Genomic DNA, 22,934 nt, shown 5'->3' with positions numbered 1-22,934 from the left:
CAGCAGGAAGTGTGTCACTTTCAAAATGCTTTAAAATCACCCTCTTATTTTTACCCGATTTGCTTCAAACTTCATCTGTATAATGTAAACACACGACAGATGTAGACCTGTGAAAGGATTATTGATATCTTAAATACTGTTGCCATGGCAACGCATCAAACTTTAATATTCTTTTTTAAAGTTTTTGAGACTCTTAACATGCTTGAAATTGAATGAAACTCTACAGACACTTTACATTTATTGCCTAGTACACTTGTGCAAAGTTTCAGAAACGGGCGTGGTAAGGGGCTCAGTAGCGCCACCTTTAGTCAAAAATGGGGTATTAGTTTTACCTACAGTAACAAAAATCGGTATTTATATTTATCTCCCCGAGACGGACAACTTTCTAATTGACAGTCATTAGCTCCGACCAACAGGAAGTCAGATATTTTTGTTTGAATGTGATTTGATGGGAATTTTGCCAGTCTCTCTCAGTGTCTGTGTGTGTGAGAGAGGAGGGGGGGCTTTATTTTAACCCTTTCTCTGCTGTGTAGGACTTCTCGGGCACTTTTGGGGCCCTTAACGTGCTCGAAAACTCTTGAAACTTTGCACACAGGTCAGAACCTGCGGCCATCAGGGCCGGGCTGAAGCTGGTACCCGGGCCTTTAACGGGGTCCGAAAACTTGGTCCATATATCAAACTGAATATTGCATGAATTAGTATGAAACTCGGTACACATATAGATCTCATCGGGCCGAACAACTTTCGTGCTCTAAGTTTTACGCCAGCCCAACAGGAAGTCGGCTATTATGGGTTGTATGAAAACGCACGCCCCTGGAATTTGATATACTCCTCCAAGAAATTTAATTTGATCTTCACCAAACTCGGTCAGCATGAAATCAAGACATGGAGGATGCTAAATTGCGGATGGCTTTTTGATATCTCGAACGGTTTGGCCGTGGCGAGGAAAAAAATTTATGGCGAGAAAAGAGAAACACAATGTGTTATAACGTCTTCATACATTAATTGATCTTGATGAAACTTCAGCATTGTGCTCGCTGTAAGAGGCCCATCACATGGATGTAACCAATGTGAGTCAAAGTTATAGCGCCACCAACTGGCAGCAAGAAGTGTGTTACTTTCAAGATGCTTTTGACAAAAGTGGGGGGTTAGTTTTACCTACAGTAACAAAACTTGGTATGTATATTGTGCACATCGAGCCGGACAACTTTCTAATTTACAGTCATTAGCTCCGACCAACAGGAAGTCAGATATTTTGGTTTGAATGTGGTTTTGTCTCTCTCTGCCAGAGTTGCCCCTGCCATTCTGTGTGTGTGAGTGAGTGTGTGTGTCTGTGTGGGGAGGGGAGGCAGGGCACACACACAGACAGCCCCCCCTGTCTGTGTGTGTGGGGAGGGGGGCAGAAAGACTCTATTAAAAATATGTATATTGTGCCATCTAGTGTTTTATACTATGTATATGTGTTTTTTTTTTTTAAACAATTGTTTTAAAGTACAGTAATTTCAATGAATATATATACCCCACTTTCATAGGAATTTTCGGTGTTGTGTACTTACAATGGCTGCTGATTTCATGTGTCCGTTAAGTCCATGAGACTGTAGGGTGTCTAATTTTTCATTTTAGGTTTCAGAAGGGTTCTCACGCATACTTTGTGGTTGATATGTGCCCTCGATGCGCACTTTTGCAGAACCCACACTGATGCAAGCTCTAAAGCAGACTTCTTCTCGACAGTCAAAGCGGAGTTACGTTATTGCCCGTCGTGCACAGGAACCCTAAAGGCACCGGGGTGGCGGGTTTTTTATATATATATATATATAAATAAATATAGCTGCAAGCAGCGATGGAGGGCCCAAGCCGGTGGCAGCGCCAGCCCGGTGCCTTTAGTGTAACTAAAGGCACCAGGGTGGCGGTGCCACCGGCTTGGGCCCGTAATCGCTGCTTGCAGCTATATTTATTATTATTATTATTATTATTATTATTATTTTTCTTACGACTATTCGGGCACTTTTGGGTCTCTTAACATGCTCAAAAACTCTTGAAACTTTGCACAAATGTCAGAACCCGCGGCCATTAGAGCTGGACTGAAGCTGGTACCCGGGCGTGGCAGGAGGGCTCGACAGCGCCCCCTGGAACGCGGTCCGAAAACTTGGTCCATAAATCAAACACGCTTGCGTGTAATAATATGAAACTCAGTACACTTATAGATCTCATCGGTTCATATATCCTTCGTGCTCTGACTTTTTACCCCAGCCCAACAGGAAGTCGGCTATTTGGCGTAGTTTAAAAAACACATGCAATGGAATTTAAAATACTCCTCCTAGAAAATTCAACCAATCACCACGAAACTCGGTGTGCATGAAGTCAAGACATGGAGGATGAAAAATTGCCAGGGGATTTTTGATATCTCGAACGGTTTGGCCGTGGCGAGGAAACAAATTTATGGCGAATATTGGAAACAGGAAGTGTGTTATAACATCCTCATACATGAATTGATCTGGATGAAACTTCAGCAGTGTGTTCGCTGTAAGAGGCCGATCACATGGATGTGACTATTGTGAGTCAAAGTTATAGCGCCACCAACTGGCAGCAGGAAGTGTGTCACTTTCAAAATGCTTTAAAATCACCCTCTTATTTTTACCCGATTTGCTTCAAACTTCATCTGTATAATGTAAACACACGACAGATGTAGACCTGTGAAAGGATTATTGATATCTTAAATACTGTTGCCATGGCAACGCATCAAACTTTAATATTCTTTTTTAAAGTTTTTGAGACTCTTAACATGCTTGAAATTGCATGAAACTCTACAGACACTTTACATTTATTGCCTAGTACACTTGTGCAAAGTTTCAGAAACGGGCGTGGTAAGGGGCTCAGTAGCGCCACCTTTAGTCAAAAATGGGGTATTAGTTTTACCTACAGTAACAAAAATCGGTATTTATATTTATCTCCCCGAGCCGGACAACTTTCTAATTGACAGTCATTAGCTCCGACCAACAGGAAGTCAGATATTTTAGTTTGAATGTGATTTGATGGGAATTTTGCCAGTCTCTCTCAGTGTCTGTGTGTGTGAGAGAGGAGGGGGGCTTTATTTTAACCCTTTCTCTGCTGTGTGGGACTTCTCGGGCACTTTTGGGGCCCTTAACGTGCTCGAAAACTCTTGAAACTTTGCACACAGGTCAGAACCTGCGGCCATCAGGGCCGGGCTGAAGCTGGTACCCGGGCGTGGCAGGGGGGCTCAACAGCGCCCCCTTTAACGGGGTCCGAAAACTTGGTCCATATATCAAACTGAATATTGCATTAATTAGTATGAAACTCTGTACACATATAGATCTCATCGGGCCGAACAACTTTCGTGCTCTAAGTTTTACGCCAGCCCAACAGGAAGTCGGCTATTATGGGTTGTATGAAAACGCATGCCCCTGGAATTTGATATACTCCTCCAAGAAAAATTATCCTATCGCCACCAAACTCGGTCAGCATGAAGTAAAGACATTTAGGACGCTAAATTGCGGACGGATTTTTGATATCTCGAACGGTTTGGCCGTGGCGAGGAAACGAAGTTATGGCGAGAAAAGAAAAACACGATGTGTTATAACGTCTTCATACATTTATTGATCTTGATGAAACTTCAGCAGTGTGTTTGTTGTAAGAGGGCGATCACATGGATGTGACTATTGTGAGTCAAAGTTATAGCGCCACCAACTGGCAGCAGGAAGTGTGTTACTTTCAAGATACTTTTGACTAAAGTGGGGGGGTTATTTTTACCTACAGTCACAAAACTCTGTCTGTATATTGTGCTTATCGATCCGGACAACTTTCTCATTTACAGTCATTAGCTCCGACCAACAGGAAGTCAGATATTTTGGTTTGAATGTGGTTTTGTCTCTCTCTGACAGAGTTCCCCCTGCCATTCTCTGTGTGTGTGTGTGTGTGGGGAGGGAGGGAGGGAGGGCACTCACACAGACAGCCCCCCCTTTTCTGTGTGTGTTTGGAGGGGAGCAGAAAGACTCACACTGATACAAGCTCTAAAGCAGACTTCTTCTCGACAGTCAAAGCAGGGTTACGTTATTGCCCGTCGTGCACAGGAACCCGAAAGGCAACGGGGTGGCGGCTTTTTATATATATATATATATATATATATATATATATATATATATATAAATAAATAAATATAGCTGCAAGCAGCGATGGAGGGCCCAAGCCGGTGGCAGCGCCAGCCCGGTGCCTTTAGTGTAACTAAAGGCACCAGGGTGGCGGTGCCACCGGCTTGGGCCCGTAATCGCTGCTTGCAGCTATATTTATTTATTGTTGTTGATAGGGGTGGTGGTAGGGACGGTGATATTGGTATTGATATTATAGAACCATTTTGTGTTCTTTTTTTTGATCTGGGCCGGGTGACTATTCTGGGTGCTGTCGGTGGGTATGACTAGCAGGTCCTGTCGGCATATTCATTGTTTACTCGGTTCACGGATTTAATGGCCTCTCATTTTTGCCGCCTCTGCCCCAACTCCAGGCTTCTGTTGAGCAAAATAAATGTGTTGGACGGATATCTGGGCTGGATGTGGTGTCTCTGGCTAGGGAGCTAGCCAGTGCACGCTAGGGTCCAAGCCACAGATCAACTAAAAAATAATAATAATAATAATAACAATTTGAACTTCGGTCCTGTCAGGTCACAACCAGACTAGGTGAGCTGGGTCTGGAGGTGCCTGTAATGGTGCCATAGCATATTTTACTGAGGAAGACTCAGCGAAACATAAAGCTTAACTGCTGGGGTTGGGTGTGGGGGGGTGATGGGGGAGGGACAGGTGGATCAGTGAATCTGAGGGAGGTGTCTTTGTTTGGGGGGTTTGTTGGTTGTGCTCACTGGCAGTGGTGGAGTGGCCCCCAGGCCTAGAGAATGATGTCCTAAAATATGGTGTTAGTATTATAATTACAGTACTGCCACAACTACTACCACTACTATTATCATCATGAATATTAGTGCCACCACTACTACCACTACTATTGCTACTACTATTATTTTTTTTGTTCTAGTTATTTTTATTAATAGTATGAATACTACTTTTACTACAACTCACAATTATGATTTTCTTAAATTGTCTCTATCTATATCACTAAAATACCTCATTGCTTAAACTTACCAATGTACCTGCATACATCACTATATTGATGTTTTTTTTGTTTTTTGTTTTTTTTGTCTATTTATTTGTTTATTTCTGGTGTCCTGTATGTTCCTCTCTCTTCTGTATGTGTATATATGACATTGATATTTTACCCTGTATAAGCTACAATGTTTTAATTTGCAATAAAAAAAAAAAAAAAAAAAAAAAAAATATATATATATATATTTTTTATTGATTATGTGACCGTTAGAGACAATAAGGGAATGTTTAATTTGAACATTTTGTAAACATTATGGCAGTGTTACTTTTGAATGTTCTCTGAACGGTCTGAAACAAGTAGTAACATCTAAAAAATGTTAAAGGGTTAGTTCACCCAAAAATAAAAATTCTGTCAGTAATTATTCATCCTCATGTTGTTCCAACCCCGTAAGACTTTCGTTCATCTTCGGAACACAAATTAAGATATTTTTTATTAAATCTGAGAGCTGGATCACTCCTCCAAAGGCTTCTATGGGATCGAAACTTGCTGTCCCAGAAAGTTAGAAAAGACAATGTTTAAAATCGTCCAAGTGACTACAGTGGCTCAACCAAACGTTTATCAAGTGACGAGAATACTTTTTGTGGGCTAAAAATAAATAAAAATAACGACTTTATTCAACTCTTCATTTTCTTCTGTAGTGTAACAGTATGGTTGAACCACTGTAGTCACTTGGACTATTTTAAACATTGTCTTTTCTAACTTTCTGGACCGGCAATTTCGATCCATAGAAGCCTATGGAGGAGTGATCCAGCTCTCAGATTTAATAAAAAAATATCCTAATTTGTGTTCTGAAGATGAACAAAAGTCTTACAGGGTTGGAACAACATGAGGGTGAGTAATTACTGACAGAATTTTCATTTTGGGGTGAAATAACCCTTTAATTGAAAGTATGAAATTGTGTTGTAGATAAGCACAATTAATCTCTATGAAGTTGAGCAGCACTATTTCTGATACCTTGTCTTTGCCAAATGCTTAGCCCAGGTGTTTATGTTGCTCATTATGTATTTCAACACATCTTGCTTCATGCTTTTTCTAGACATCAGTATGTAAGCAGCTGCTCTCAGGCCCATCTTTCAATAGCTGTTTGGACCTCGTACCTCTCGACTCCTTCATCAAAGCCTGTGAATTGGATATGTGCTACTGCACCAACAGGACCAGATCCTTTTGTTTTTGCAGAACCATCTCGGAATACTCTCACCAATGTAAACAGGCAGGTGGAAAGCCTGACTCATGGAGGACTGAGCCGTTCTGTGGTAAGTTAAAACTTTTCAGCAGCCTGTTCCAACTCTGTGTTAAGTTGAAGTGTGAATGGCATTAACATTATATATCTCTTTAGGTAAATCATGTCCTTACCACAATATGGTGCACCAAGAATGTGGAAACCCTTGTATTAACACTTGTTCAAACCCTGACAGAGGTCATATTTGTAAGGACCACTGTATCGATGGGTGTTTCTGTCCTGCAGGTATAATCTGATTTTAAATGTACAGTTGTCAGCTTTTACAATTTTTTAATTCAAAAGCAAAATTATTTCCACATTAAGCAAATGGCAGCATGATATGTTGTGTTATAGAATACCTGTTTGATGACCTCACCGGTAGAGGCTGTATTGCCGAGAATCAGTGTCCCTGCATCCACAATGGAATAATGTACAAACCTGGAGAAACTTACAGAAGTAACTGTAAAGAATGGTGAATATATATTTTATGTATATGTTGCACATCTTCACTACTTTCGGGTTTTTTTTTTTATCCTACTTTTGAATCCGTTTCGCATCGGAATGTTTCTTTTTGTTTTGGTCTGTGTGATCCTGCCCACTGCCAATTTACCAAATAGTATTCCGACAAACCTGGTTGCCAGTTGGTGGAAAATACAGTGTATTACAGAGATGGATGGCAGGAAACAAACTGGTTCAGAGATCGTAGATTCTATCCGACCTAAAAACCTCAGCATCCATCATAAAAGTTTGATGACCAGAGGAATATTAAAATGCGGATACATACATGCGTTTGAGAGATGGAGACAGCTTAAAGCCCAGAAAGACTTTGGGCCCTATCTTGCACCCAGCGCAATTGACTTTGAACACCGACGCATATATCATTCCTATTTTGCACCCGCGCACAGCGGACTCTTCCCTCCACAGACGCACGTTGGTAAATTAGGGAATGAACTTGCGCTCGTGGGGGCAGTTCAGCGCAAAGAGGAGGCGTGTTCCGGCGCAAAACTTCCATGGTGCTTTTTTCCAGTTTTAGAAAGCAATTGCGCCACTGACCAGGAAAAAAAACAGTCTAAAGACAGTGGCACGTTGCGCGTTAGTGATATGGTATTTTAAGGGCGTGTGCTTGGCCATAATGTTAACGCGCATCCACTTTGATTCCCTAATATAAACAGACGCAGCAGTTTTCATTTTTGCAAATCATACATTATTACAAGGAAAACTATTAACACACGAGGGAAATCATTGTTGTGTCCGTGAAGATGAGAAAAAGATCTATCTAGATTTAAAAAAAAAAAAATCTAGATTAGGCTACACATTTACCCAAATTATACGCCTGTTTAACCGAAGCTAATTTGGGTGGGTTTCTCCCATCATCCCCATTGTCACTTCTCTGTGTTTTACGGCCCTGACGAGAACATCGGTCTCCTCGGCTGTGAACTGCTCTTTGCTTGCGCTGGCAAATCCACCGTTATAATAGCGATCCGCCATGGAACAAGCGCGCCGGCTCTTAAAGGGAATGTGAGAGGACGGTCTGATTGGTTTATTTCACGTTACGCCCAAACCACACCTATGAATAATGAAGCTACTTCAGACCAACCCCTTTTAGATTTGCGCCAGACGCAAGAGTCATTTATCCCGCCAGGAAAATAGCAACAGCGCCGGGATCCGCCCACAGAGTTACTTGCGCTTTGCACTTTGACACTTGCGTTTCAGATCGTTAAAATAGGGCCCTTTAAAACAAAATGCTGATTTGGCTAATTTCGTCTTGATAGGTAAGCATTGAGCTTCTGCTAATGTTAGCTATGTTAACAATGATAACAAAATCATTGACTACATTTACATGCGCTCTCATAATGTGATTATAACAAATAATCATATTAGTAGAACAATATGTGGCTATTTTATTCATAAACAGACATATAAACACTTAGCTTTTTGAAACTTTGAATAAACTAAACCAATTGACCTATCGGTAAGCCCCTTCCCTGGAATGCAGATGAGCTAATAACAGTTGAGTATCAGTTGCACAGGGACCGGAACTCGGGAATCTTTAGGTTTCAGCGCCATAGAGAAACATTGGAAGATCCGAAGCTCTTATCGGTTTGATGGTGTTTATGCTACAAAAATGGTAAAACGATGGGGTACTTGTGTAATCCCTCACACCCAGGTCCTACTCGCCTCGCTCTGCGTATCCTCCGTTACACTCACCCCCCTAAACCTCACTCCCATCTGGGTCACGGCACCAATGTAACCCCTCACCCAGGTCCTACTCACCCAGCTCTGTGCGGTCCTCGAACCCGTGTCTCCGGCGCTCTAACAAGGAGGATAAAGACTGCACCCTCCATTACACTCACCCCCCTAAACCTCACTCCCATCAGAGTCATGGCACCAATGTAACCAATGTAGGAGGCTAAAGACTGCAGCCTCTAGCGTCAGAGTGCCTCTTGAGATCAGAGGAGAAAGGTTTACATACTCCTCAGCAACAGCAACTACTAGCTGGCCCTACGTTACACTTGTAAAACTGATTCCAGGTATCCTGAGAGGCCGGGCAGTGGAATACATTTTATTCCATTTCCTAAACCCAAACAAGACAGAGCAAAATGTCTGCTTTTGATGTGGGCACAGTAACCTGATTCCCTAAGGATTCAACCCCAATCCCAATGAAGACGAATACATACATTATCTGGTTGTCATATTCTCATTAAAGGAACCGTTGTGATGAGTGTCACAACTGGATTGGTGGCCAGTCTGAACTAACGTGATGCTGAATTTTGCGAATATCATACCTGTTACACTGCTTTGGAATTTGCAGTGTTGATACTAATTTTATCCTTTCATTCTCTTACAAACTTATGCATCTTTATATATACATTTTGTTTTCTATATGCTCTTATCTTATGAGTTTTTTTTCAAGCTTGTCTGTTTTCTAGTTGTACAATCTGCTCATGCCCACCTAAGGATTAGGTTTAGGGGTGGACCTTCATGGTGACGTTTTGCATACAATGTAAAGTTTAAAATAAAGAATGATACGTTGGATCACATTCCTACGAAATCACTAACTTGTATAATACTAAGGAATACTTACATCAATATTTATCTGTATGTGCAGTACCTGTAAAGGTCAGAAATGGCAATGTACCACAAACCTGTGCCATGGAACCTGCACAGTTTATGGAGATGGCCATTACATTACATTTGATGGGAAAAGATACACTTTTGATGGAGACTGCGAATACACATTAATCAGAGTAAGTAAAACACAATACACTTTGGTTTAATTTGCTTACATACAATTCTGCCAACAAATGTTTTATGAGAACGTTATTAAAATAATAATAATAATAATAATAATAGTAATAATAATAATAATAATAATAGTCATACTAAAATATATGCAATTGAACTGTTGGTGCCACTATAGAAACTGAATGACAGACCCCAAGCTTAGTCCAGCGATTTTCCTAGTGTTATTAATAAAAATAACAGTAAGAAAAAAAAGATAATCAGTATTAATATAAATACAGAGACAAATTTGTGTGATTTATACAGGATTATTGTGGTCATGCCAATGCCAGTGCTACTTTCAGTGTTCTCACTGAAAACATACCATGTGGAACTACTGGCACCACTTGCTCTAAGGCTGTCAGAGTCTTCCTTGGGGTGAGAGTCTTTGGATTTCTACAGTTATATTTCTTTTTTGTTAATACATATATTTATGAACAGATCACATGTGGCTGATAAATAAACATATTTTTCTCTTTTAGAACAAGGAGATTAAATTGACAGATGCAGGTTATCAGATTCTTCATAGAAATGAGGGGGTGGACATTCCTTATACCATTTGGATAAGAGGAATTTACTTGGTCATTGAGGCAGATAATGGTCTAATTGTCATGTGGGACCAAAGGACAAATATATTCATCAAACTCAGCCCAAAGTTGAAGGTGAGAAATACATTTAGAGTCAACGACTGAATAACTGCCTCAGAGACTACTGTACAAAAATATATATGCCTCAGAGATTACAGTTTATTGTTAGATTAAGTGTTAGTTAATATGCATTTTGTTTCATCACAGGGTACTGTTTGTGGACTTTGTGGGAACTATGATGGGAACGCAAACAACGAATTTATGTTGAGAAGTCAGGAGGTGGTAATTGAACCCTTGGACTTCGGAAATGATTGGAAAGAGTCCTCTAGCTGTCCTGTTGCTATGGAAATTAGAAATCCCTGCTCAAATAACCCTTACAGGGAATCCTGGGCTCAGAAACAATGTAGTATCATTAAAAGTCAAGTTTTTACAGCATGTCATTCTCAAGTAAGTTAACAGAATAGTGAGCTTGTACAATACCCATTTGTTCTTGTATAGATAATCAAATTGTATTTGTCTCATTAAGGTGGATCCCAGTCATTTTTATAATGCTTGTGTGAGAGACTCGTGTGCTTGTGATAGCGGTGGGGATCGTGACTGTTTGTGTGCTGCTATAGCAGCCTATGCACAAGCCTGTAATGAGGCTGAAACTTGTATTGCCTGGAGAACACCTAAAATATGCCGTGAGTCACTGATCATTTTCTCAGTTTAATTTGATTCACTGAAAACAAATTACATATAAGAGACCAGCACAAAATATTTTTCTTTCTTTTTTTCTTACAGCATTGTTCTGTGATTATTACAACCCTTCGGATGAATGCGAGTGGCATTACAAACCTTGCGGAGCTCCCTGCATGCAGACCTGCAGAAATCCAACTGGGCAGTGCTCAAGTCAGATACTAACACTTGAAGGTAAATAAAATGATAACATAACTGAAAAAAATCAACAAAAAATATTTTTTTAAATCCAAAAAGGTATGTACGGGTTCAGACAGATAATAACAGTTACGGATATTGTTGTGTAGAACTAGGATTGTCAACAGATTTTCTCTACATAATTATCTTGGACAAAATAATTCACAATAATGACATTATTCTGATTCTAATAGCTATAAATATTTTAAGGAAAAACAGAAAGAACACTATTAGTCAAATTCCTCTTTGTTCATAACGTTTGCATGTATCAAATCCCATAAAGAGAGATATGTGACACAGAATGATGATGAAACACAAGATTAAATAAACAAAAAAGTGAGAACGTCTTGGGTTACTTGACTGTAACCCTGTTCCCTGAAAAAGTGGGAACAAGATGCTGCGCTGACAGCGCTATGGGGAAACATCTTTGTTTGAGCGGTTGTCAAGTTTGTGTGGCAAACAAACTAAGAACTTGGCTTTATCTCTCTGGGGTCTGAGGTGTTTTCTGGGCCCTGGAAGTCTTCTGACATGCCCTGACATTTGTGCTTATTTCTGTTACTTGTAATATTTTTATGGCTAAAGTTTGATTATGATGTATTCAGCACAAACTCTGCTACAGTAATATGTTAGCAGCATGTATGTAAAATGTTGTAGTTTTGAGAAAATTACGTTTATGCGTGGTTTGTGAAGACAAAAATTAAGTGACTGAAATAAGGCCATAAAACCCATACTGATTATTTGTTTACAATACTTTTGAAAACTGAATCACGTAGCCTAGAATATTTGCTTTAAAACTATGTGAAAATAATCCTGCCCACCCAATCGCATAAAACAATATATTGATTTAAAATGTATAAGACATGTTTTGTGTAAGAAAGCTATATACGAGGAGGGCGTGAATGATTATGAATATTGATGTGTTTCACACCTGGGAAGACAAAGACCCTCCCCTAATGGCCCTATCAGTTGGGACTGTGAGGGAACTAGAACAAAGATGGAGAGATTTAAATAATGGCTTCTTGATTGTTTGGATTTATTTACAACACAACATAATTCAAAGATACATAACAAAGGACAACAAAAAGGTACATTATTGAACTCACTGATCTAAAGACAGATACTTGAACAGTCACACACCTTTGTGCCATTCCTGAAACAGTTCCTGTTCTACATACCTGTAATTTCCAAGGTGTTTGCTTTTTTATTTTTTTCATGTTCATGTACAGTGACTTGTGCGAAAGTCATCAGGACTCATCAGTGGCATCTGGTCCCTGTAAAAAAAAATCAAATCAGATTTTTCTAGTTAGAATTGCGATCTAAAATGCACACATATATATATAAAGAACACAAGGTTTGGTGTACCTTGTAGGCATATACTTGTAGGGCTGCATAAAATAATAATGCAGGCGGCCTATAACTGTAAATCATTAGAAAGAAACACTTCAGTACCCTACACTAGATAAACATATATGGTTCCCTTTTGAGGGAACTCGCACTACGTCGATATGACACTTTAGGGAATGCCCCCAGCGTAGCGTGTCTGAAGTATTAATGAAACTATTCCAATCCTGATTGGCGTTGCGTCATGACGTAACATTTGACGGCATACAGGGAAGCTACAAAGGGACTTTCCTTCCCAGTTTTTGCCCTTCAGCAAGCTCTCTGTGTACTACTGTCTGTCCTATTTGGTGTTGTTTGTCCTGTGGGAACTTTAATTGTTACCATAAGCACAGCTGAAAGCATGTCTTCATGCCCACGTTAAATTTCGGGAGGTGACTTACGCGATCGGTGTGTGATACGGTTTGGGTGCGCAATGAAACATATCTACAGCAAAATAAAAATATGTGCGCTTTCGTGTGTTTCAGCCTCGCGCCTATTGACCTTCATCTCGAGGGAAGAAAGCCGATATATATTATTATCTGGTGTTTAAGGCTGCATTTAATTCTGATGAATTAAAAGGGTGGAATATTATCTGACTTTGAGCTAAACAAAATTATTCAGCCTATAATTCAGACCATGTTTCACTTGTCTGTTTATTATGGCTGCATTTAGTTATGATGAAGTAAAATGGGTGAATTTTATTTGACTTTGAGCTAAATATTTTAATTCAACAACACATCAGTTTCCAGCGAACGCACGCTGCACTGTCTGTCCCACAGGCTTGCGGCCAGGCAGCACTCACGTCCGCACATCGAGAATTGGTTTTCGACCAAACCCTGCCGGAGAGAACGAGCGTTCCGGGGATCGAGAGCAAATCTCGAATAATACCCGAAATCAGCCTCGAGAGGCTGGTTCCCTTAGTAGAAGATTTCAAAGCATGGGAAAACCTGCCAAATATTTCTGCTTGGGAAGGGGTACAGGCTGCAGTTTCATTTCTACCCACCGAATTTCAAAGGGGTGGTTTGGACTGCAGTCAACCCACAGCAGAGTCGGGTATTGAAACAAGAATTAAACTCCCTTTTGGCAAAGGAGGCTATAGAACGTGTTCCTCCGCCGGACAGGGAGTCCAGGTTGTACAGTTGCTACTTCATAGTTTTCGAAAAGGCTGGCGGATTGCGTCCAATTCTAGATCTAAGGCACTTGAATCAGTCTCTGAGGAGAATCAGGTTTAAGATTCTCACTATTTCTACCATTGTGAGCCAAATCAAATCCAAGAATTGGTTTGTCACGATAGATCTAAAGGACGCATACTTACACATATCCATCCTTCCTTCTCACAGGAAGTTCCCGAGGGTTGCTTTCAGGGGCGAAGCGTTCCAATATCAGGGTTCTTCCGTTTGGCCTAGCTCTCTCCCCTCACACTTTCACCAAATGCATGGATGCAGCTCTAGCATCGCTGAGGCTTAAGGGTATCAGGGTACTAAATCAGGGTATTAAGGCCGCAGCAGCATCCAACGTTTCAGGCAAGGGGCATTGAAAAACAAGAGGTTTTCCCTGAGGAGGAACCCGTTCTGCATGATCAGGGTTACACGCAGTTGCTGTCGTTCCCTATCTATGTGGAAGAAACCTTGGTATCTGTCCCAAGGTTATGTGCTGGAAGCATCATGTCGCTGGAAAGCCGTTTCGACAGACGCCTCCCTCACGGGCTGGGACGGGGTCATGGACGGCTGCTTTACAAGGTCTATGGCAGGACCATCATCCTTCCTGGCACATAAATTGCCTGGAAATGCTGGCGGTTTTTCTGAGCTCTGACTAGTTTCCTGCCAGACCTCAATGGTCACCCCATTCTTGTGAGAACAGCCTCTGGGCCCTATCTTACACCCAGCGCAATTGACTTTGAACACCGACGCATGTATCATTCCTATTTTGCACCTGTGCACAGCGGACTTTTCCCTCCACAGACGCACGTCGGTAAATTAGGGAATGAACTTGCGCTCGCGGGGGCGGTTCAGCGCAAAGAGGAGGCGTGTTCCGGCGCAAAAGTTCCCTGGTGCTATTTTCCAGTTTTAGAAAGCAATTGCGCCACTGACCAGGAAAAAAACAGTCTAAAGACAGTGGCGCGTTGCGCGTTAGTGATATGGTATTTTAAGGGCGCGTGCTTGGCCATAATGTAGTGTGTTAACGCACATCCACTTTGATTCTCTAATATAAACAGACGCAGCAGTTTTCATTTTCGCAAATCATACATTATTACAAGGAAAAATATTAACACACGAGGGAAATCATTGTTGTGTCCGTGAAGATGTGGAAAAGATCTATATAGATTTAAAATAAAAAATCTAGATTAGGCTACACATTTACCCAAATTATACGCCTGTTTAACCGAAGCTAATTTGGGTGGGTTTCTCCCATCATCCCCAATGTCACTTCTCTGTGTTTTACGGCCCTGACGAGAACGTCGGTCTCCTCGGCTGTGAACCACTTCTGGCGTGCGCTGGCAAATCCGCCGTTATAATAGCGATCCGCCATGGAACAAGCGCGTCTGATCTTAAAGGGAATGTGAGAGGACACTCTGATTGATTTATTTCACGTTACGCCCAAACCACACCTATGAATAATGAAGCTACTTCAGACCAACCCCTTTTAGATTTGCGGCAGGCACAAGAGTCATTTATCCCGCCGGGAAAATAGCAACAGCGCCGGGATCCGCCCACAAAGTTACTTGCGCTTTGCGCTTTGACACTTGCATTTCAGATCGTTAAAATAGGGCCCAATATGTCAGTGGTGTACTATCTAAATCACCGGGGGCGGGGGGGGGGGGGGGGGGGATTTCTGGAGAGGGTCCGTCACGAAGGGTCTGTCAACGGCTAGTAGCCCCATTGTGGCCAGCCAGAATATGGTTCTAAGACATAATATCACTCCTAGAGGGCCCTCCATATGGTATCTCCACCAGGAGGGGCCTGCTATTCCAGGCAGAGGGCTCAATATTTCACCCTCGGCCAGAGTTATAGAAACTGTAGGTCTGGCCCCTGAGGGAATAGTCAAGACCATACTCAGCTCTCGAGCTCCCTCCACAAGGAAACTGTGCAACCTAAAATGGAATTATTCACTGCAGTTAACTGCCCGGTGGCTTCAGTGCTGGAGTTCCTCCAGGAACGCTTCTCTGCTGGTCTTACCCCGTGCACACTCAAGGTGTATGTGGCTGCCATTACGGCTTTCCACACTCCTCTGGGTGATGGCAATTTGGTAAGACATCAGCTGGTCATATGTTTTCTCTGTGGGGCTTGGAGGATGAGACCTGTGACTCGGACCAGAGTTCCCATGCACTCGTGCGACTCGGACCTGGCAGTGGTTCTTGACGGGCTGGTTGAGGCCCCCTTCGAACCTCCGGAGTCGGCTGAGGCCAAGAACCTTTCCCTCAAGGTAACTTTTTTATTAGCCATTACTTCTCTGAGGAGAGTAGGAGATCTTCAGATCCTTTCTGTATCTTTCGGGTGCCTGGAGTTTGCTCCAGGCGATATAAAGGCTATCTTGCATCCCAGGCCGGACTATATGCCTAAAGTGCCATTTAATGTGGTACGGCCTACGGTTCTGCAGGCTTTTCATCACCCACCTCATGTGACAGCGGATGAAGAAAGACTTAATTTGCTCTGTCCTGTCAGAGCTCTCAAGATTTATGTTCAGAGGTCTTCTTCATGACGGAAGTCAAACCAGTTGCTGGTGTGCTTCGGGTCGCCCGAGAAAGAACTTCCCGTTTCCAAACAGACCATCAGTAACTGGATTGTTCAGGCTATCTCTATGGCCTATCAGGTGCACAGCTAGCCTTAACTTTAGGCCGTGAGGGCTCATTCAACTAGAGGCATGGCGTCCTCTAGAGGGGCTCTAGAGGATACCATGCCTCTAGCTGAATGAGCCAGGGGCCCCGATCCAAGAAGTGTGCGATGTAGCAGTATTGGCCACCCCTCATACTGTTATCAGATTTTATAGCCTTGGACATTCCTTCTACACCAGGCACTCTAGTTCTCTCGTGCTACGTGTGCCTGTGGTTCACACTGGGACAGGCAGGGCTCAATGTGGCATAGTGGATACTCGTTCCCCAAAGTGTTGTATCGACGCAGTACGAGTTCCTTCGAAAGGGAACAGACCAGCCGAGAGAAAATGAGACAGAAAAACGAGGAGCGACAGAGACGAGAGAGGGGAGAGATAGAAAAAAATCTTTGTACGGTTCCAGGACATACTGCCGCTTGGTCCTCAACCAGCTAAGAGACTTGATGCTCACTTGGACGTCTTGATGCTCCTCCGCCTCCTGGCAGACGGCGATGGCTCCTCCGGTCGAGGGCAGCCGTCATCGAGTCCTCCATTCCCTGCTCCACTCCTAGTCTGGCATACACCAGCAGGCTCCAACCCATGGCGAACCAGGCCCTAAATCCAGGCCTGGCCTCTCTCGTCCTTCACTGACAGGAATTCATAAATTTCGTCTTAATTCTTTTGTTCGACCAAACGGTGTATGTGTACACTGTGTGCATTCCCTTGCCCTTAAATCTTTTTTGGCCAAAGAAGCTTGAGATATTTTAATTGTCAGTATTGTCCTATTGAGATATTTTCATTGTCAGTATTGTCCTGTGCTAGCAAGAGATACTTATCTTTTTTTTCAATTCATCTTTTCACATACAGAATATGGTAAGAAAATGAAGCATATTAGCCTAGATTGTCTTACTTTAGAAAATTGCTCCTTTGGATGCTTCTCAAACAGCAAATTTAAATTTAAAGTACATATAAATTATAATATGTGACCCTGGACCACAAAACCAGTCTTAAATTGAGATGTATACACCATCTGATAGCTAAATAAATAAGCTTTTCATTGATGTATGGTTTGTTTGGATAGGTCAATATTTGGCCGAGATACAACTATTTTGAAAATCTGGAATCTGAGAGTGCAATTAAAATCTAATTATTAAGAAAATCGCCTTTAAAGTTGTCCATTTTTGTTGATGATTTTTCTGCATCCATCCCCAAAAAATAAATGTTTGATATATTTAAAGTAGGAAATTTTCTGAATATTTTCATGGATCATGATCTTTACTTAAAATCCTAATGGTTTTTGCACATTTGTCCTTTTTTCATAAGGTTGTTACCCCAAATGTCCCTCTGGACATCCTTACTTTGATGAGGATACAATGAAATGTGTTAAAAGTGAGCAATGTGGCTGCTATGATAAACAGGGGAAACATTACAGCAACCATGAGAGAGTTCCTTCAACAGAAAACTGTCAAATATGGTATGCTTTCATTTCATGTCAAGAATTACAGCCTACTGTCATAAAATATAGTTTTAATTTTAAAATGGTTTATTCTTTAGCTATTGCGATTCTATGGAGATCAACTGCAAATACAATGCAACAGGTAAGAAAAAAATATTTACACTTCTTCTATCTTTAATTAGGCACTTAACTGGTTGAGTAAATGTCTTTATTCCCAAATTTGCAGCTTGCACCTGCATATTCAAAGGTAAAATATATCCATATGGTGATACAATATACAATACTACAGATGGACTTGGCAGCTGCATGACAGCTGTCTGTGAAGAACATGGAATAATTAAAAAAGATTCATACACTTGTCAAACATCACATCCAACAACAACCTGTAGTCCAACTACTATATTTGACTTCTCCAGTAAAACAACAGGTAACTATTATACTACTATCTTCTCAAGTGCAAAAAGTTTTTTGTCTTTATATAGTTATATGTCTACCTTAATTAAAACAAGTACTTCATGGGCCCTATCTTGCACCTAGCGCAATTGACTTTGTTCACCGATGCATGTATCATTCCTATTTTGCACCCGCGCACAGCGGACTTTTCCCTCCACAGACGCACGTCGGTAAATTAGGGAATGAATTTGCGCTCGCGGGTGCGGTTCAGCAAAAAGAGGAGGCGTGTTGTTCCCTGGTGCTATTTTGCAGTTTTAGAAAACAATTCCGCCACTGACCAGGAAAACCCTAGTCTAAAGACAGTGGCGCGTTGCACGTTAGTCATATGATATTTTAAGGGCGTGTGCTTAGCCATTATGTAGCGTGTGAACAATGTGCATACACTTTGATTCTCTAATCTAAACAGACACAGCAGTTTTCATTTTTGCAAATCATACATTATTACCAAGAAAAATATTAACACACGAGGGAAATCATTGTTGTGTCCGTGAAGATGTGAAAAAAATTGGCATACATCTAGATTACACATTTACCCAAATTATTATACGTCTGTTTAACCGAAGCTAATTTGGGTGGGTTTCTCCCATCCCCATACAATGTCACTTCTCTGTATTTTACGGCCCTGATGAGAACGTCGGTCCTGGCAAATCCGCCGTTATAATAGCAATCCACCATGGAACAAGCGCGCCTGCTCTTAAAGGGAATGTGAGAGGACGCTCTGATTGGTTTATTTCACGTTGCGCCCAAACCACACCTATGAATAATGAAGCTACTTCAGACCAACCGATTTTAGATTTGCGTCGGGCGCAAGAGTCATTTATCCCGCCGGTATAATAGCAACAGCGCCAGAGATCTGCCCACAAAGTTACTTGCGTTTCGCGTTTGATACTTGCGTTTCAGACCGTTAAAATAGGGCCCCATGAGTTGATATTTTTTTTAAAACGCCAATCTGATATATTTGGTTGCCACTGATTTTTTTTTATTAAGTATGTATATATATATATATATATATATATATATATATATATATATATATATATATATATATATATATATATATATATATGTATATATATCTTTGGTAACGTTGATAGTTTGGTGTGTAAATGTACAGTTACCATCCACAGTGTTTCCGAGTCATACGCCAATCATAAGGCTTGAGAAAGCAGATGCTGCATCACTGCTTGCAATTCATTGCAGCAAACGAATTAATGATTGTTAAAGGGGTCATGACATGGTTTTTTTTATTTTATTATTATGTTCCCTTAGGTGCAATTATAGTATTACTATAGTTTTTTTTACAAAAAACTTTTAAAATGTAGTGATTTATGACCTTTTCCCACCCTGTTTCTCATCCTCTGATTCAAACAGTCTGTTTTGGGGGTGTTTCCCCTTTAAGAGTTCAGTGTTAACGCCCACTGCTATGATTGGCTAACGTCAGTGCCTATGCATCAATTATTAACGCCCCCAGCTAGAACATTTGCGGATTCGGCGCAACTGTTTATTAGCGGGTGATGCTGCATGCGAAGCGATGGCTCTTGCAATGATAAAACCTTATTATGTTTGAGCCGGAATCAGAGGAAAATGAACCATCACCACAACAACGAAGACTGGATCAGCTCGTGTCCACATGGAAAGTGAAACTATTTTGAATTAATAAAAAAAAATTAACCCGTGACACTTGAAAACGGATTATTGTTGCATAATTATCCTATAAGTTAGCTTAATTTGCTAACAGTTAAACATTATTTAACTAATCACATGTAGGCTTACTAGAAAGGCGACATATTTTCAAGATTCTCTTATACAAATGTGTTTATATTAGCCATGGTAAAAAGTAAGTTTGCGTCGTCTTTGTTGAGGCTCAGAATAGTCGGCACGGACTTATCTTTGAGCAACAGTTTTCTGGCAAAGCCAAGCATCATATTGGGATTTTTTCCTCAAAACAGTCATCCTTAAATGTATAGAACAAACGCTTAAACTAACACTGCCGTGACTGGGACGTCCGCAAAAAATAAAAGTGCATCCATTTTTCACTGACGACTGGATCTTTCAGCGTATTTAAAAAGTAGTTTAAAGTTTTAAATACATTACTTACAGTTTGCGTCGTCGATGTTGAGCCTAGAATAGTCGGCACGGACTTATCTTTGAGCAACAGTTTTCTGGCAAAGCTCAAAACAGTCATCCTTCAGAACAAACGCTTAAACTAACACTGCCGTGACTGAGACGTCCGCAAAAAATAAAGTGCATCCATTTTTCCCTGACGACTGGATCTTTCTGCAGCGTATTCACAGATGTTGTTTGTCCACAGCCAGGAACAGCACATCTGCGGCGTCGTAATTTCCCTGTACACAGACCCACTCGCTGTCCGTCGACTGAACACTTGTGAGGCGCGCGGCGCGCGGGCGCGACAACGATACGAAATGAGCGTAGTTGTCTTGCGCTTAAAGCGTAACTGTCTTCTGCTGGAGGCGGTCTATATGCAAACGCTGGTACGTCACTTCGTACCGTGACGTCACTTCTTACCATGGATCCAGAACGAGCTGTATTTAGAGCTTGATTAAATAAATGATTCGTTTATAATGGGGAGGACGTCTTAAGCTATGAAACTTGCAGGACGTTTTAATGGTACAAAGACCTCTTATATACCAAAAGATCAAGGCAAATTTGGTTTCTCATGTCATGACCCCTTTAAAGTGTCATAAAGTGTAATTGTTTTAATTATCTATGTATAATCAGATGTTCTTATTACATAAAATATTTTAAGCTTGAATATATTATTTCAGAGACAACTGTTCCAGCCAAATACACTGCAGAAACTGTTCCAACAAAGACCTTATTTTCATTCAGTACATCCACCACCACAACAAGCATATCTACAACTTCAAAAACAACAACTTCTACTTCTAGACCTTCACCAAGTTTGTCAATTGGCAAGCCTATACTACCAACAACACCAACAGTTACAAATTCCTACACTGTTACTAGCAAATCAACACCTCTGTCAAAAATTACTACCAGTGATTCAACAGCTTCTCCAACATCCACAACATTGAAAACAACCACTCTTACTCCTAACCCTGGATGTATTTGCCATTGGTCAGATTGGAATGATTTTGGTGCCCCAACAACAGGTCCTGGAGGTGGTGAAATAGTACCGATTGAAAGAATAACGGACACCTCTCCAAGCATATGCCCAGCACCAAAGGACATACAATGCCGTGCAAAACGTTATCCTGGAGTTTCTCTTGTACAGCTTGGCCAGGTTGTGAAATGCAATACAAAAGATGGACTAGTTTGCTTGAACAAACACCAAGGCCTAAAACAGCAATGCTTTGACTATGAGATTAGAGCACTGTGTTGTGATGAAAACTGTGGCAACATCACAACACAGTCCTTAAGTACAGCTGCTACAACGATGTCATCAACAAGCATACATCTACCAACAAGTACAACATCAGCGGTCCAAAGTTCATCCACAGTTACGAGCGTACTAACAGATTCATCAACAACAATTTCTGCTAGTACACCTTCAATAATATTCTCAAACAGCATGCCTACACCAACAACTACGCAATCAACTAGCCATATTTCCACCACAAGCATAAGCATATCAACAACTACAGCAGCAACTTCCACAATAATTTCTGCCAAACCTTCAATTTCTTCAACAAGCAGATTTACACTAAATGTTACAACACCAACAGTTCATAGTTACCTTACTGGTAAAAGCATACCCACAAGTCCAACAATGTCTACACCTTCACAGACGTTTTCAACTGGCATGACTACATCACTGAAAGAAACATCTTCAGTCCAGAATTTCTCCAGTATTACAAGCATGTCTACAAAGCCAACAACACAAACATCTATAACTCCATCACTGACCTCTCCAACATCCACAACATTAAATTTAAGCATCCCTACTCTTAGCCCTGGATGTATTTGCCATTGGTCAGTTTGGAACGACTTTGGTGGCCCAAAAACAGGGCTTGATGGTGGTGAAATAGTATCAATTGAAAGAATAACTGACACCTCTCTTAGCATATGCCCAGCACTAAAGGACATACAATGCCGTGCAAAACGTTATCCTGGAGTTCCTCTGACACAGCTTGGCCAGGTTGTGAAATGCAATACAAAAGATGGACTAGTTTGCTTGAACAAACACCAAGGCCTTGCACAGCAATGCTATGACTATGAGATTAGAGCATTGTGTTGTGATGAAAACTGTGGCAACATCACAACACAGTCCTTAAGTACAGCTGCTACAATGATGTCATCAACAAGCATACATCTACCACCAAGTACAACATCAGCGGTCCAAAGATCATCCACAGTTACAAGCATACTAACAGATTCATTAACAACAATTTCTGCTAGTACACCTTCAACAATATTCTCAAACAGCATGCCTACACCACTAACTACAACATCAGTAAACCAAAATTACACCACAAGCATAAGCATATCAACAACTACAGCAGCAACTTCCACAATCATTTCTGCCAAACCTTCAATTTCTTCAACAAGCAGATTCACAATAATTGTTACTACACCAACCGTCCACAGTTCTACTACTGGTAAAAGCATACCCACAACTCCAACCATGTCCACACCTCTACCATCGTTTTCAACTAGCATGACTACATTACTGAATAAAACATCTTCG

General features: G+C 41.1%; 1 protein-coding gene across 1 annotated transcript in view; it reads left to right on the top strand.

Annotated features, from left to right (window-relative positions):
* Nucleotides 1-22,198, top strand: part of LOC306987696 (mucin-5AC) — a gene marked incomplete at both ends in the record, with an annotated part of 35,131 nt that extends 12,933 nt beyond the window's left edge. Inside the window, 15 exons of the mRNA XM_079592196.1 lie at nt 6,203-6,419; nt 6,503-6,631; nt 6,740-6,857; nt 9,495-9,633; nt 9,935-10,045; nt 10,150-10,329; nt 10,462-10,701; nt 10,781-10,937; nt 11,038-11,166; nt 17,680-17,830; nt 17,911-17,954; nt 18,039-18,239; nt 21,052-21,351; nt 21,660-21,755; nt 22,035-22,198. Of these exons, the coding sequence (XP_079448322.1) occupies nt 6,203-6,419; nt 6,503-6,631; nt 6,740-6,857; nt 9,495-9,633; nt 9,935-10,045; nt 10,150-10,329; nt 10,462-10,701; nt 10,781-10,937; nt 11,038-11,166; nt 17,680-17,830; nt 17,911-17,954; nt 18,039-18,239; nt 21,052-21,351; nt 21,660-21,755; nt 22,035-22,198 (2,376 nt within the window). The remainder of the gene's footprint in view (nt 1-6,202; nt 6,420-6,502; nt 6,632-6,739; nt 6,858-9,494; nt 9,634-9,934; nt 10,046-10,149; nt 10,330-10,461; nt 10,702-10,780; nt 10,938-11,037; nt 11,167-17,679; nt 17,831-17,910; nt 17,955-18,038; nt 18,240-21,051; nt 21,352-21,659; nt 21,756-22,034) is intronic.
* Between the last annotated feature and the right edge of the window lie 736 nt (nt 22,199-22,934).

The sequence above is a fragment of the Phoxinus phoxinus genome (assembly GCF_949152265.1).
Source record: "Phoxinus phoxinus genome assembly, chromosome: 2".
Taxonomy (NCBI): Eukaryota; Metazoa; Chordata; class Actinopteri; order Cypriniformes; family Leuciscidae; genus Phoxinus; species Phoxinus phoxinus.
The sequence above is the reverse complement of the archived record's forward strand: the minus strand, read 5'-3'. Positions and strand labels throughout refer to the sequence as shown.